We start from the raw sequence: 16385 nt of genomic DNA on the forward strand, positions 1-16385 counted from the left end.
TATCTCAAAAGGGCTGTGGGGAGTTTGGAATTCAGGAAACAGTTTGTTGTGAACCTCCAAAGATAGCTCCATCAAATCCTGAGAGGAAAACCCAGGCTCAGTCCCCAGCAGCATTCTCTTTTTGGAAAAGCTGTAAACAGCTTGGGGAGGTAGTAAGCTGGCTGGCTCTTTGTGAGCAGAACAGCTTTGCCCTTGCAAATTTTAGAAGCTTTATTATCTAACAGCACAGCAATGGAGAAAGAATAAAATCTTTTTTCAATAGCATGGTGCATTTGGAAATGTTTTCACAGCCATTTTTTGGAAATGTTGATATATCTTTTATCTTTCTGTCATTTTATGGCCAGGCATAGACACAACAATCAATCATGGAAAGGGGCAGAGGTGTTAGGGGTCCCCTTCATGGGGACAGGTGACCTGATGCTGTGCTCTGAACATGGAATGCTAGAATTCTGAGTTTGTTCAAAGAAAGATTTGGAATTTCTAGAGACTGGACTAGAAGAAACCAAGAATGTTCTTTGTTGAAAGAGTTTGACCATGACAGAACTCTTATCCTAAAAATATCTGGCCTTTTCGATGCACACAAAACCAACAAACAAGTCAGGGAAAGCAGCTGGCTTACACAGCTTGTTTCTACAGAGCTGCCTAATACTCAGAATGATGAAAGAGTACAAGTCAACTTGAAAGGTTGTGTGCTGGGGATAGAAATAATGTCCTTGTTTAGTGTATGGTCTACTTTAGAACACAGAATATTTGTTATCCACAAAAAGCCACAAGAGTTAAATTTGATTCCTGTGTCGATTGTGAAATTTTTAGGTAATTCCTGAGTAGTCTGAACCTAAATATATAAAATATTTGCTTTTAAAATGCAGGATGTATCAAACTGCTGTTTTCAACTCACTTGTGCTTTGGGATGTGTGCATTTAGAACACTATTTTGAATTTTGATGGAAACTTGGAAAGATAAATTTAGGAGAAAGGTTGGACAGTGCTGGGCAGTCAACCCTTGATTGATTTCTGAGTGCTAGGGTGACATTTTTCTTCTTGGACCTGGACAAAGTAGAATAAATTCCTGACTCCTTCTTGCCTCCATCTTGGAACTTTTGTTTTTCTTAGAAAAAGGAAATAAAACTAAAATGAGGTCATCTTACTCAATTCTAGTTACTGTCTCATCTACTGATACTTCTTAAAATTATTATATATATGAATACATTTTTTTTGCCAGTCCTGGGGCTTGGACTCAGGGCCTGAGCACTGTCCCTGGCTTCTTTGTGCTCAAGGCTAGCACTCCAGCACTTGAGCCAGAGCAACACTCCTGGCCTTTTTGTATATGTGTGGTGCTGAGGAATCGAACCCAGGGTTTCATACATACGAGGCAAGCACTCTTGCCAGTGGGCCATATTACCAGCCCCTAAAGTTATTATATTTTGAGATCATTGTATACTAACACATAGTTTTAGGAAATAATATAAGGAGAGTCTCTTTATTTGTTACTCAGCACCATACTACCACCATTGCCTGGTAACATCTCACAAAATTACACTACAAGGCCACAACCACAGTGCTGACGTTGATACAGTCAAGGACCAGAATGTTTTCATTACAATGCTTACTTTCTTTCAGTGTCAACCTTCATAACCAATGGCAGCAAGTACACTGTGTCTGTTTTCTATAGAATGCTATATAAATGGACTCACACAGCTGTATCATCTGTATCATGTGGGGATTGATTTCTTTTATTCCATATAATTCTATGGAGGTTTATCCAGGTTGTTGCTCGTATCAAAAGTTAATCCTTGGGCTGGGGATATGGCCTAGTCGCAAGAGTGCTTGCCTCATATACATGAGGCCCTGGGTTCAATTCCCCAGCACCACATATACAGAAAGTGGCCAGAAGGGGCGCTGTGGCTCAAGTGACAGAATGCTAGCCTTGAGCAAAAAGAAGCCAGAGGCAGTGCTCAGGCCCTGAGTCCAAGCCCCAGGACTGGCCAAAAAAAAAAGTTAATCCTTCAAGTGAAGTGTCAGTGGCCCACACCTGTAATCTTGGCTACTCAAGAGGTTGAGATCTAAGGATTGCAGTTCAAAGCCAACCTGGGCAGGAAAATCAATCAGACAGTTATCTCCAAACCTAAAAGCTATAGGTGCAACTATGGCTCAAGAGGCAGAGTGCTTCCTAGATTTCATGAGAAAAGTTTGTAAAGCCCTAAATGACTGAAGATGTGAATGACATTCTAAAGTTGATATTCAACAATGAGCATCGCTAACTTTTTAGTGACTGTTTCCTGCACATCAAATTTTCTTAAAAATTAGAAAGCATGTCTTATATAGTTTTAAAAATCTTTTCTCATTAATAGTACATGGTGACATATTCTAATGTTATGAATTATAATTCAAAAACATTAAATGATTGTCTAATAGTCTATTGTCTAACAATATTAGTTTTTATAGTTCTTTTTTCATGTTTCTCAGACAAGTATTATAACTATGAAAATAAATCTTTTACATTAGTGTATGTATCTCTGAATAAATACCTTTGTACATAAAAAAAAAAGAGGCAGAGTGCTAGCTTTCAATGAAAAGGCTAGGGACAAAGATCAGAGCCTGTGTTCAAGCCCCAGTACCAGCCCCAAAATAAGCAAACAAATGCATAAATGAAGTTCACAGTACTAGTCCCTTTGTCATTTTGTGTAAGTGCAAAAATGGTAGGGGATCAGAAGCTCCCAGCCGTTAGATGTAATCTGCATTGAGAGACTAGCTTTTCAGGTATAATAATGGCAAGAAAAGAAAGAGCCTATGAGATTCAGTTAAAATCTCTCACTTCCTAGTTGCCTGGGATTGGGCAGAGGATTCTGTTATTCTGAGGGTCAGTTTCTTTGTTTTTGTAGTAACATGGTTTTGAGAGTCAAATGATTGGCACACAGAGTATCCCATAATGATCTCATTCATCGCCAAACTGGTCCCTTGCAGCTGCTGAAAAATTACCAATGGATAATTAATGATTTCTCTGTTGTGAGAAAACAGAGAAAAGCCAATTGTACACAGATAGGATTGAATCTTCTAACCCCTCATTATCTGGTTTCTAGATCAACTAGGAAGTGTTACTACTGCTTCCTAAATGGTAGCAATTCTTTGTATAATAGCATAGCTGCTGGGTACTAGTTAACTAATCTTATTTTGATTTAGTCACTATTTCTGAAAGAGTGGAGAACTTAAGGATGGGAAATGACTCTCTTTTAGAACCTGATTTTTTTTAGTTTATCAGCTGTTGTTAAATTGTGGGATGATATGATGCCCATAAGATTCAATTTGGCTGTACAATGAATATGTAAAGAAATCCATTCTGTCTGTTCTAGCTGAAGGAAAAGTTAAATTGTCATTAGTTTATTTGAGTTCAGTTCTTAAAGTCGGTTATGTTAAATTGTCTAGTTTTTAAATAAACCCAGGTATGTAAATAAATAACTTATGAATTATTTGAAGCGCATGGGTTGAGGAACCTTTATTTGAAAAGCTTGGGACTAGGAGCGCTTGACTTTTCAGGTTTTTAAAAGTGCTTTTAGAGCCAGGTGTGGGTGACTCAGGCCTGGAATCCTAGATACTCAGGAGACTGAGACCCGAGGATCATGGAATCAAGTCAGCCTGAGAAGGAAAGTCTGTGAGACCTGTATCTCCAGCTAGCTACCTGAAAACTGGAAGTGGGGAGCTGTGTCGCAAAGTAGTCGAGCACTAGCCTTGAACAAAATAGCTCAGGGACAGCATCCAGCACCCAGGTCCTGTGTTCAAGCCCCACTACTGACTAAAAACACAAACAAACCAAAAAAAAAAAAACACTTTTAGAATATTTACACAGACATAGTAAATTTAGGGAGGGGACCTAAGCCTAAAGGTGAAATTCATGTTTCATGTACAAACATATACATCGACAAAAGGTAATTTTATACAATATTTTAAGTGATTTTGTACATGAAACAAAGTTTCATGGTGTGAAGATTTCCACTTGTGGTGTCATGTCAGCTCTCCCAGAGTTTCAGATTTTGGAAGATTTTGGATTTCAGAAGCTCACATTAGAAATGCTTACTCTGTATGAAATGAACAATTCAGTTGTCACCTTTCCTTTCTGTCTCTTACACTTACCATTTTTAAAACACACCTCTTTCCCTTATTGAAAAAGTATAAAATGTATTCCTGTTTCTCTTTGTATAAAGAAAAATTCTAGTAACACTCTCAGAAGTTTGACTAGGATTAATCCCACCTTATTCTCTCTGCTAGAAATGTGTTATTTTAATACGGTTGATTTCAAATAAGCACCAAAGACATTTCTGAAATGCTGATAGTCAGAAGACACAATGGAGCAAAGTGCAGCGTGAAGGTTCAGGTAGAAGGTGGGAAGAAGAGTGTGTGTGTGTGTGTGTGTGTGTGTGTGTGTGTGTGTGTGTGTGTGTGTTGTCCTGGGGTTGTTGAACCCAGGATCTCATACTTGCTACGCAGGCATTCTACCACAGAGCTATAGCTCTGTTTTTCATTGATTGTTTTTAAGATTGAATATCACTTCTTGCCCAGGTTATGTGCCTGGATGGAGATCCACCTGTATTTAGGCTCCCCATTGTTACTGGGATGACAGATGTCTGCTACCATGTTGAGCTTCCTTATACTGAGATGGAATCTCATGGACTTTCTGCTTGTACCACCACCAACAATGATCATCCTACTCTCTGTCCCAAGTAACTAGGATTATAGGAATGAGCCACAGCACTCTGAAGAAGGGGTCATTTCTAAGGTCTTCCTTAGGGTGCTGGGAAAGGCAGGTTAGGCATGACCTTATATATGTCCGGTCATTCTTAGCACCTGATTGAACTATAAACAACCTCTCATATTCCATTTGTCTCTCCCAGTTGGGCCCTAAAACTTATACATTCCTAAATCTCTAGAACTGGATCTAGAGACTTTGTCAGTCAGAACATATTTTGGAGAAAAATAAAATATTCATATAAAGCAAGTGAATTTCTGCTTGCTGTGTATATTCCAGCATTGTTTAATAATGCTCATTCTGTCAAGATCAAGCATAAAATGCCTTTAATAAATTAAATCTGTATTAATGCTAGATATCAAAGCTGCAATTTACAGCTGGACATGGTGGCTTATCTCCATAATCTCATCTACTTAGGAGGTGGAAATAAGCAAACTCTGAGACTTGACCAGACAAACATCAGTGGGACTCTATCTAAAAAATTAAAGCAAAAAGGCCTGAGTATGTGGCTCAAGTAGTAGAGAGCTTACCTAGCAAGCATAAAATTCTAAGCTCAAACTCCAACACCACAAAAACAAACAAAATAAACCCCTGCAAATTAGCCTAAACTTAGAGAAGCCAGCACCTTAACTACTGTTAGCATTTGCTACCTAGCTGGAGGCACTACTTCCTGGGGTCATGTGCTCACACTTGCCATGCTTTTCAGGGCTTCAGCCTATGCAGGGTGGGAGGGGAGAGGTAAAATATATATTTTGTTCCCACATGACTGACATTATGCTAAGCCTTCACAAATTACAGTAAATCAACCAAGCTAGGAATTGACCAAATAGGTCATAATTCTATTGTTGTCTAGTAATTTAATCATTCTCATATGAGGAGATCACCTGACAGCCAGGGACTGGTAACTCATGCCTATAATCCTAACTGCTCAGTAGGCTGAAATCTGAAAATCGTAGTTCAAAGCTAGCCCAGGCATACAAATCTGAAAGAAGTATGGCTCAAGTGGTGGAGTCCCAGCCTTGAGCCTTGGTACTAGGTCCCTGAGTTCAAGCCCAGAATTGACAGATAGACAGATGCGTGCATGCGCGCGCGCGCGCGCGCACACACACACACACACACACACACACACACATCAACTGACATTGAATATGTTTTTTCTTTAATTTTCTTTCCCATTGCTGGTCACATTCAATGAATTAAATCATAACTATGCTTCTGTGTTGTCATTATATTAAATGTGGCCAATGTGTTGTTTTTTTCTCTCTCTGTTCCTCTCCTTTTGTCCTTCCCTTCCCCCTCCTCTTATCCCAGGGTCCTATTTCCCAGAGGAACAGTTTATCTCGACAGCCAGGGAGAGTGCCTGGATGCCCAAGGTAAGGTTTAAATATATCTTACTTTCCATGACTCCTTGTTTACAGATTAAATTGAAGTAGGCAGCACCATTGCTTTTGTAACAGACTTATTTTAAATAGTCCACTATATTCTACTCCCCACATATACTATGGGCTAACTAACTGTAGTTAGAAATTCCTCTGAAAATGACAAAGCCAATTAAAGTTTCATTTTGGAAATCTTATTGGTGATAAATGGAGAAGATATCAAGGTTATTATATGTCCAAGATGATCATGACATTTCTACTTATTTGTGCATAAATGACTTTTACTTGGTATTGTTACAAAGCAAGATAACCAGTCTATTCAGGGGTAGGGGACGAGAGAGAGAGAGAGAGAGAGAGAGAGAGAAAGAAAGTGAGAGAGAGAGAAAAAGGAGTTTCTGTGGCAATGACAAAGTTCTGGAAAGCTCCATTTTCTTCAGGTTGTTTTTGAGAAGTAATCATTTGGAGCCTTCAGTGAGTTCCCACTGGTACCCTGAATCTCTAATAACATATTCCAGGTTCACCCTTAGGAACTCGTAGAACAAAGGAACAATTAACTGCAATGCCACCAGATGGCAACCTTTAGAAAGCCATTGAGAAAGATGTCAAAGCTCTGAGCTATTATTGTTCAGAGGATGATCTCCCTGCAACCTCCTAGACTTCATCAAACATGCTTGATAGATCTTTAGTTCCACTCCTTTTCCTCCAAAACATGTATTAAACATTTTTAAGTAAAAAAAAAAAAAAATGGTGTGTGTAAGACGTTTGTATCATTTTAAATTTTCTTCTTTTGTTTTAAATTTTGGAGTACTAACATTAGAAATTTCACTTTTGAGGGGCTGGGAATATGGCCTAGTGGTAAAGTGCTCGCCTGTGTACATGAAGCCCTGGGTTCGGTTCCTCAGCACCACATATAAAAAAAAAAAAAGCCGGAAGTGGCGCTGTGGCTCAAGAGGTAGACTGCTAGCCTTGAGCAAAAAGAAGCCAAGGACAGCGCTCAGGCCCTGAGTCCACGCCCCAGGACTGGCAACAAAAGCAAAACAAATAAACAAGAAATTTCACTTTTGAAAAATCGTTTTCCAGGCAGTTTTGGTGAGTGTCAAGGCTCCAATGTGCTAATTTTGTTGGTGTCTCAGTGTGGGAAATGCTAGAAGCTATGGTTATTGTTAAATAGCTTATTTAAGAAGAGAGATCTGTAGTTCTTAGAAGAGAAGACTTGTTAAGTTGCCTTAATATATACTAACATAATTTTTTCAAATAATATGACTTGTGATTTTAAGCCAAGAGATATTGAAGGGTCCAACTCTTATTTCTACCAATTTGGAATCATTCGAGGTTATTAGGATAGCATGACCATGCTCTTCCCCATTTCACTCCAACGGAAGTAGAAATCTGGAACCGAGTATTGTTCCTGCCCCGATTTTCTAGAGCCCAGAGCAAGATGGATGATCCAGGAAGGGACTTGAGAAAGCAGTGAAGGACTTTGGATCCTGCTCTACAAGAGACGTGGCATGTTACTAGCAGAGAAGTAAAGGCACCTGCCTTGTGTATTCGAATAGTCACGCTGGCAGTTGTGCAGGAAATGGATCGGGAGGAAGAGCAAGAGAGTAGAAGTACAGAGGTCAGATCAAAGTAGATGAGCCTCCAGTTAAGAGGGTGGCAGCTGGAGAAGAGGGAACTAGTGTGTTTGAGTACAATTAGGTGACAAAATAGACTAGATTTGGTTAGGAAGAGGTCAAGGGATTCATTTTCAACAAATATCTTGAGTGTGCTTCCTATGTGGTAGGCATTAGTTCATTGCTAAGAAAATTGAGGCAAGAGGTGGTACAGCTTGAGATGTTGCTGATTGATAAGAAAAAAGTAGGGAATAATCAAGAGAGGGAGGGAGAAAGCTTTCTCCTGAGCACTTATTGGTCACACAAGTAGTGAGGTTATACTGATATTATTTACTGAGAATGAATAACTGTGCAGCAAGAAGCTCAGCATGACAGCATGTAAGTTGCTGGTAATCTCCCAGAGGAGCAACCTAGGGATTAGGAACCTGAACCCAAAGAGAAAAACAAGGCAAGTTTTGAGAATCAGTAACATACAAGTCATAAGTATGGGTAAGATTGCCCAGTAGAATCCAGAAAAGCACCTTGCACACACTGATATCCAAAAGGTACATTGCAAAGAAAGAGTACAACACTGGTGTTTCCAGCAGCATTGTTTGCAATAGCCAAATGGTAGTGGCAATCAAATTATCCATGGACAGATGACTGGGAAAATTATATATATATGGTAGAATGTTACTCAGCCCTTAAAAGGAAGAAATTTCTGCCTCATTCATACCACATTATAAATGAACCTTTAGGGTATTATGCTAAGTGAATTTGCCAGTTGCCAGTCCTCCCAAAAGACAAATACTATGTATTCTACAAATATGAGAAGCTAATGGTGCCAACTTCATAGACAGAAAGTAGGATTGAGAATGTGGCTCAAGTGGTCAAGACAGAAATAAAATAGTGCTTTCCAGGGACTGTAGGATAAGGGGGATGAGAGAGAGAGAGAGAGAGAGAGAGAGAGAGAGAGAGAGAGAGACAGAGACAGAGAGACAGAGAGAGAGAGACAGAGAGACTGAATAATAGAGATTAGTTAGAAACTGGGTAAAGATCAGAGTCAAGAGTCAAGCATTACCATCATGGAATCCAAGGAAAAACAGAATTGCAAAACTGAGCAAAGAGTCAATAAGTCTAAATGGTCCACAGAGGTTAAGTAGATAATAACTAAAAAGTGCTCATTGATTTAGTAACAAAGAGGTGGTTAGTGATCTTTGGAAGATAACTCAGTATCATGATGAAAGTGGAAGCCAGAGGCAAGAAGTCCAAGAGAGAAAAAGAGTAGCTTTTAGTAACCCTTACAACACTTGCTTATAAAGATAGTGACAGCAAAAAAGACTGTGGGAGAAGAGCTGGTTTGAAATGAAGGAGACTGGAGTTGTTCAAATGCTGCTAAGAGAAGCTAATAGAAGGAACAGGAAAGAGTCTGGTAGAAAATTACAGACCAAGGGGCGAGGCATGGTGGCTCATGCCTTCTATGTCCCATATGAATCTTTCCTTACATTTTTTTCCAAAGGAAGAAATTGAGTTTCAGAACGATTTGTAACATGCTCAAGTCAACATCATTTGGTGAGTCATAGAGCCAAGATTAGAACCCAAGTAGGAATGAATCCAAACCTTGTTATCTCCACAAGCAGTAGACTCAGCCAGATACACATGTTTGGAACTACCTAAGAGACAGAGACCTCTAGGGCAAGACTGGAGGTAAGGCAGAGGTGATGTTATGCAAATGACTTTAATTGTGTGTGTGTGTCTGTCTGTCTGTGTGTGTTGAATGAGCACATCCTAATTACCTCATAAATTGTCCTTGTATTCCTTTCTCCACTCCCTCCAGCTGTTTTTGCACTCCTCAACACTTCAGTTATATTGATTATGTGATTCCTTAATATGGCCGTTGGTATAATAGAATATGTACAATTGATTGGTTGTAATTACTCAAGAAACAAAAGACATTCCAGCATCTTAGTTGCCATTAGGGAAAAATAACAAACTACTTAGTACTTATATATTATATATTCTACAATAAGTATGTCAACTACAATTGATTTATTAAACAACTCAGAGAGTTCAACTACTGCCTGAATTCTCCATGTCTCTTATATAGGTCTTATATTCTTCTGTTTCTACACTACTTCCAAAATTTCCAGTATTAAAAATATTGCAGAATGTGGGTGTTATCACAATCATACTTTACTACAAAAACAGCTTGATACTGGCACAAAAATAGATCTGAAGATCAATGGAACAGATTAGGAGACCCAGAAATAAAACCATACCCTTACAGTTATCTAATATTTGATAAGGGATCCAAAGACATGCAGTGGGGAAAAAAATGAGGCTAGTTCTTTTCAATTGGTGTTGGGAAAGCTGGGTATCCATATGCAGAAAACTAAAAGTAGATCCCTGTTTGTCACCATGCACTAATATCAGTTTAAAGTGGATCAAACACTTCAATGTCAGACCTGAAACTTTAAAATTACTACAAGAGAGAGTAGGATAAACATTAGAACTTATAGGTATAGGTAGAAACTTCTTGAAAAGAATTCCAGGGGCACAACAGATAGGAGAGGGACTTGATAAAAGGGACTACATCAAAATAAAAATTTTATGGACAGCTAAGGACGTAGCTACTAAATTAGAAAGACAGCCAACAGACTAGGAGAGGATCTTTACCAGCAGTACATTAGACAAGTGCCTAATATCCAATATATACATAACCCAAGAAACTAACCTCTCCCAAACCTAATAAGCCAATCACTAAATGAGGAAGGGGAAGGGAGCTAAGGAGAGACTTCTCAGAAGAGGTAAGAAAAACAAAGAAACACATGAGGAAATGCTCATTATCCCTGGCCACATAGGAAATGCAAATCAAAACAACTCTGATATGCTATTTCACACCAGTTAGATTGCCAACATTGTGAATTCAAACAACAAATGTTGGCGGGGATGTGGGGGGAAAGGAACCCTACTGCACTATTGGTGAGAATGTAAACTCGTGCAAACACTGTGGACAGCAGTCTGGAGGTTCCTCAAAAAACTAAACATAGATCTTCCTTACAACCCAGCCATACCACCCCCGGGCATCTACCCCGAACATTATGAGCCAGGATATAATAAAGACACCTACATATCCATGTTCATTGCTATACTAGTCACAATAGCCAAGATATAGAAATAGCCAAGATATAGAAATAGCTAAGATGGCCCACAATAGATGAATAGATCCAGAAAACATGGTACCTGTACACAATGGAATTTTACACAGCCATTAGAAAGAATAAAACAAGGTCATTTGGGCTGGGACTATGGCCTAGTGGTAAAGTGCTCACCTCATATACATGAAACCCTGGGATCGATTCCTCAGCACCACATACATAGAAAAAGCCAGAAGTGGCACTGTGGCTCAAATAGTAGAGTGCTAGCCTTGAGCAAAAAAAGAAGCCAGAGACAGTGTTCAGGCCCTGAGTTCAAGCCCCAGGACTGGCAAAAAAACAAAACAAAACAAAAATAATGTCATTTGTAGGGAAATGGATGGAACTAGAACAAACTGTATTAAGTGAGGTAAGCCAAGCTCAGAGAGACCAATGGAACCTATTCTGTCTGATATGCAGAAAATAGACCTAAAATACATTGAGATATTATAAGTTATACAGGATTATACATACTCACACATAGTGAGACCAAAAGAGGATACTCCTAGGAGAGAAACACTAAGTCACAATGCCTACATGCCTCTTTATATTTACATAAAATAATATTTTAAAATGCTGAAATCATGAAAATCAAATCACCAGTTAATTCTACTCTAACAAATAACTTGTGGTTGTTTTATTGGCTTTAAAATAATTTTATTTTGAATATTTTAGGTATACAACATGATATTATAAATGATAGATAGATTGATGGATATATACACTGGTAAGTAGCAAATTAGCATGCCCACTATTTCATAGTTACTCATTTCTTGTAATTTTGAGATCAAACTAGGGAGAAATCTTATACAGAATGATCCCCATGTTCAACAGCTTTTATTACCCCAAGACTCTTGAGATTTTCATCCTTATGTACCTCTTTTTCCCCCTCTGGTCCTCATTCACAGTTTTACATGGTTGTTACCAGACCTTATGCACCTTTTAGCATTCTACTTTTTTATTTCATTTTCCTTATGATCAGTTTTGCATGCTTCCATACAAGTTATGATTGTAGGTTTAATATCTGTAACATAATCTACAGAATTACATACCATTATTTGTCTAGCCTGCCATTGTTAGCTATATGGAGTCTATTTGAAAACTAACTTAGGTTTCAAACATACAGATCTCAAATGGCTAAATAATACCCCCTGAGTGGCTGCCTCAGTCACTCCTCTGTGAATATGGTTTTTATTAAACTATGTAATTTCTGATTGGATATTACCTCAGATACCTAAGATTTCTTTGTATCTGTAATTTTCACTTTTCAAATATAATATTCTCTCCCAGGCCATAGGCATTGGCAGTGTAGTTTCTGGGTTCAGTGGATTTTATAAACTGGCTCTGTACCAGGTTGTATAGCTACATGTACTATTGATAGCACAGGTTGTTGGCATCATTGCCCCCCAAAATACCGTTCTGCTTAAAATGTGTGCACTTGCCATTGTCTCTGCTCAGGAAACATGTTTGTTTTTTTCCTAAAACTTGCAAAATTAAAAAATACCATTTTATTTATTTAAAAGACTGCATCTCAAAAATAACTATTTTCATTGTCTAGTGAGATATTAAAACATGAAACAATTGTTTTAATTTTTTATTTTATTTAGGTAAAAAAATTATTACATGGTGAGAATGAAAGAGAAGATTCTGGTTGGAAAAACTGGAACTGTGAACATAAAACACAGCATCATTTACCTGTTTGGTATTCACTGTGTGATAGAGAATATGGAAAGGAAATCAAATCTTCAAAAGAAATTAATCTGAAGCTGAGCATTGATAACTCATACCTATAATCCTAACTACTCAGAAGGCTAAAATCTGAGGATTATGGTTAAAAGCCAGAACAAGGCAGTAATGTTGGAAACCTTTATCTCCAATTAGCCAGCAAAATAGATGTATGGCTCAAATAGTAGAACATAACATTGAGCAAAAAAGCCAAGTAAGAGTAAAAGACCCTGAGTTCAAATTCAGACACCAATATCCTCTCAATCTCTCTCTGTCTGTCTCTCTGTCTCTGTCTCTGTCTCTCTCTCTCTCTCACACACACACACACACACACACACACACACAATGGATTAGAGTTAAGTCTATATAAAATGGCAGGTGAAAATGAAAAAAAAATGGAGGTTAAAGTATACATAAACAATCTCAAGGGCTGGGAAAGACTGATTTTCATGTAAATAATGGAGTGATAGAGCATTAAGGGAGAAACTAGGATAAACTAGGATAAAACTGCAATCCAATACTAAAGTCATTTTAAATTACATTGTGGAGGAAATGTTGAACAAGATACAAGTATTCTAAAAGAATTAGTTTTTTTGTTTTAATATGACAATTTAAACATAGTTTCTTTCTACTCTTCTATTGGATTTGATCAGAACACACACTGTATACACATGTGGAAACACCACATTAAACCACAATTAATATATGCAATTAATGCTTGCTAATCAAAAATGAAATAATAGAATTATTAAAACAAAAAAGAGAAGTAAATCCATGTCAGTACTAGAAATATGAATTTAAGTTGATGTTATTAACACAATCATACCAAGGACAATGTGATATTTTTAAGTTTATCGGTGTCTTGCTGCTGCTGCTGCTGCTGCTGCTGTGTGTGTGTGTGTGTAGTGCGTGTGTGTGTTAGTCCAAGGGCTTGAACTCAGGGCCTGGGTATTGTCCCTGCAATTTTTGCTCAAGTTTAATGCTCTAGCACTTGAGCCACAACTCCAGCTTTGGCATTTTAGTCATTAATTGGAGATAAAAGTCTCACTCATGAACTTTACTGCTCAGGGTAGCTTTGAACAGTAATCCTCAGATCTCAGGCTCCTGAGTAGCTAAGATTACAGGTGTGAGCCACCCACACTGGACTTTTGCGGCTTATTGCCTATTAGTATTCTTTAGCACAGCTGAATAAAAATATAACCATTTCTTTAGGTAATTTTTGTAACATAGTCTAATATTATAATAAGAATGTAGGAAACTAAATGCTAGTTTTCTATTTAAGTATACTTTACACAATTATATGTTCTACAAAACATATTATGGTAAAGAACAGCCATAGGCCACAGAGTAGGAAATATCAAATAATATATTTTTTGCTTTGTTAACTGACAGTTTTCCCCATGTGGTAGGATTAGAGGCAGACTTACATGTATGTGCCACCATGCCTGACCATATCATTCTTTTGTTAACATTTCACATAAATGACAAAGCATTGAAACTTCAGGCATATCAGCTCTATCAGTTAGCTATGAATGACTTGATTTATGGCATGAATGAAATCTAGAGTTGGGTTATACTCAAAGCACTCAGAGTACCCAGGCTATGTTAGCTGTTGAGATTTCACTGACCTTTAGTCCTCCTCTCTACCTTGACCCAGGATATTGGAAACTTCTCAGAGTTGGTACTGTTTACTTAAGATTTTTTTACTCCTAATTGAAACCTGGGAAGAACAGAAAGAACTTCACCAACCCCTTCATCAATCATGAGCTCTGTCTTTTCATTCACATCCAGATAATGTTTTTTTTTCTTTTGTGGGATATCCATTGCAAATGTTTACTGAAAGCCTTTGAGTGTAAATACTTTTTTTCTAGCTGGTGTCAATGGCTAAAGCCTATAATTATAGTTATTCAGATGGTTGAGATGTGAGCATCACAATTCAAATTCAGCCAGGTCAAGAAAGTCTGCAAGACTTTTATCTCCAATTAACCACTAAAAAGCCATGATGGAACTGTGGTACATATGGTAGAGCCCCAACCTTGAACAAAAGAGATAAGAGGCACCTCCCTGGGTTCCAAATTCAGTACCAATAACAAAAGAAAAGAAATGAAACCTTGTCTTCCAACTTAAAACAGAAAAAAGACTTTTATACAAATAAATATGCATAAATGTGTATAAATATGTGTAACTTGCTTTTCTTCAGCTAACAGAAATAACCCTGAGATTGATTTTTTTAATGTGCCACAAGTATCTGCAGAACAAGTTCCAAAACTTCCCTTAACCTCTTTTCTCCATTTTAGGGAAATTATAATCATGCAAAAAGAAAATCATGCAGGAACTTGGCCCTCACATCTGCCTACTGATATTCAAGAGAGATTATAAAAAGGTCTTTTCAATGAATGTAGTGTCTTCCTTTATCCAAAAGAAAATATTATGGGTGGCACCATTTTTCATTGCTATAAGGCATGGTTTTTTGCCAGGCAAAATCAATGCTAAGAAGCTCTAAGAAGACACACTGGTTGTTTGGTTTGTTTGTTGCTACTTTGGCATTCCATGTTGTGATGAATTTAAAGGGTTGGAAATAAATGCTTCTTGTATTTGAAGGAAAGGAAATGGGAAAAATACAATAGCAAAGGCAATATAGGATAACTATAAATCTTAGAATTATATAATTGGGAGACACCAGAGAGTTATTCTGAATTCTTTAGTGAAATCTCACCTTGATTAGTACAAGCAAAGCTATATTTTTCCCCTCATAATTGGAATGTGTCCTTTATGGAGTATTTGCACAATACATGACATAAGCATGGATTTGCAGCTGTTTCATAATGACTATGAAGTTTGCTGGCTCTCCTCCACAGCACCGTGTCCAAACTTTGAGCACTCCTCTCAAGGGCTATGAATGTGGGTGGAGACCTCTTGCAGAATCATTTATCCGGAGATGAGTGTTTTGCGTGCAGAATGAGAGGCTGCTGTTCCACTGGTTGTGTCCAAGGTGACTAGCCAAAAACAATTTTTTTAATTTGTCATCCAGCCTCAGAACTTACTCTCTGTGGAACTTTGAATGTTCTCCATCACTAGGAAATAGCAGCACTCTAGTTCTTTATTTCTTCAAGCCAAAAATTCCCTATACATTTTTATGCAATTTTAAGCCAACTTAAAACATTGTGATTCTGCCTCTGACCTTTTAAATTATTTTTAATTTTTTTCTGTATTGTCAAAGTGAAATGCAGAGAGGTTACAGTTTCATATGTAAGGCAATGAGTACATTTCTTATCCAACTTGTTACCTCCTTCCTCTTCCCCCCCGCTTCCCCCCTCCCCATTTTCCTCTTCCCCTATGAGTTGTACAGTTGGTTTACACTATATAGTTTTGTAAGTATTGCTGTTGCATTGGTTTGCCTTTCTATCCTTTGTCTCTCAATTTTGGTATTCCCTTTCCCTTCTCTAGTTCCAATATATGTATATACAATATCCAGGGTACTATAATGAGTTACAGTGATATCAGGGATAAAGCCATGGGAAGGGAATATGAAAAAAAAAGGAAAAAGAAAGGCACAGTTTCACATGGCATGTCAAAAATAGCTACAACAGTGATATAGCATTTGTTTCCATAACTTGAAGTGCATTTCACATAGCATCATTTTATGTGTTCACACAGGCATAGCTCTCAACTTATTGTGATCTTCTGCTAGGACTATCCTATATGTGTACTAATTATTCCCTATGAAGAAAACCATAGAGTCCATGTTTCTTTGA

The 16385-nt window shown here is 37.8% G+C and overlaps 1 protein-coding gene across 3 annotated transcripts in view; it reads left to right on the forward strand.

Annotated features, from left to right (window-relative positions):
- Nucleotides 1–16385, forward strand: part of Mapre2 (microtubule associated protein RP/EB family member 2) — a 148091-nt gene that overhangs the window by 22473 nt on the left and 109233 nt on the right. For all 3 annotated transcript variants that reach the window (XM_048363661.1, XM_048363660.1, XM_048363658.1), the window contains exon 2: nt 6052–6113. Coding sequence is in view for 1 of the 3 variants with exons in the window: in XM_048363658.1 (XP_048219615.1) it covers nt 6052–6113 (62 nt within the window). In the remaining 2 variants the exon portion in view is untranslated. The remainder of the gene's footprint in view (nt 1–6051; nt 6114–16385) is intronic.

This window comes from Perognathus longimembris, chromosome 15, assembly GCF_023159225.1.
Source record: "Perognathus longimembris pacificus isolate PPM17 chromosome 15, ASM2315922v1, whole genome shotgun sequence".
NCBI classification, from domain to species: Eukaryota; Metazoa; Chordata; class Mammalia; order Rodentia; family Heteromyidae; genus Perognathus; species Perognathus longimembris.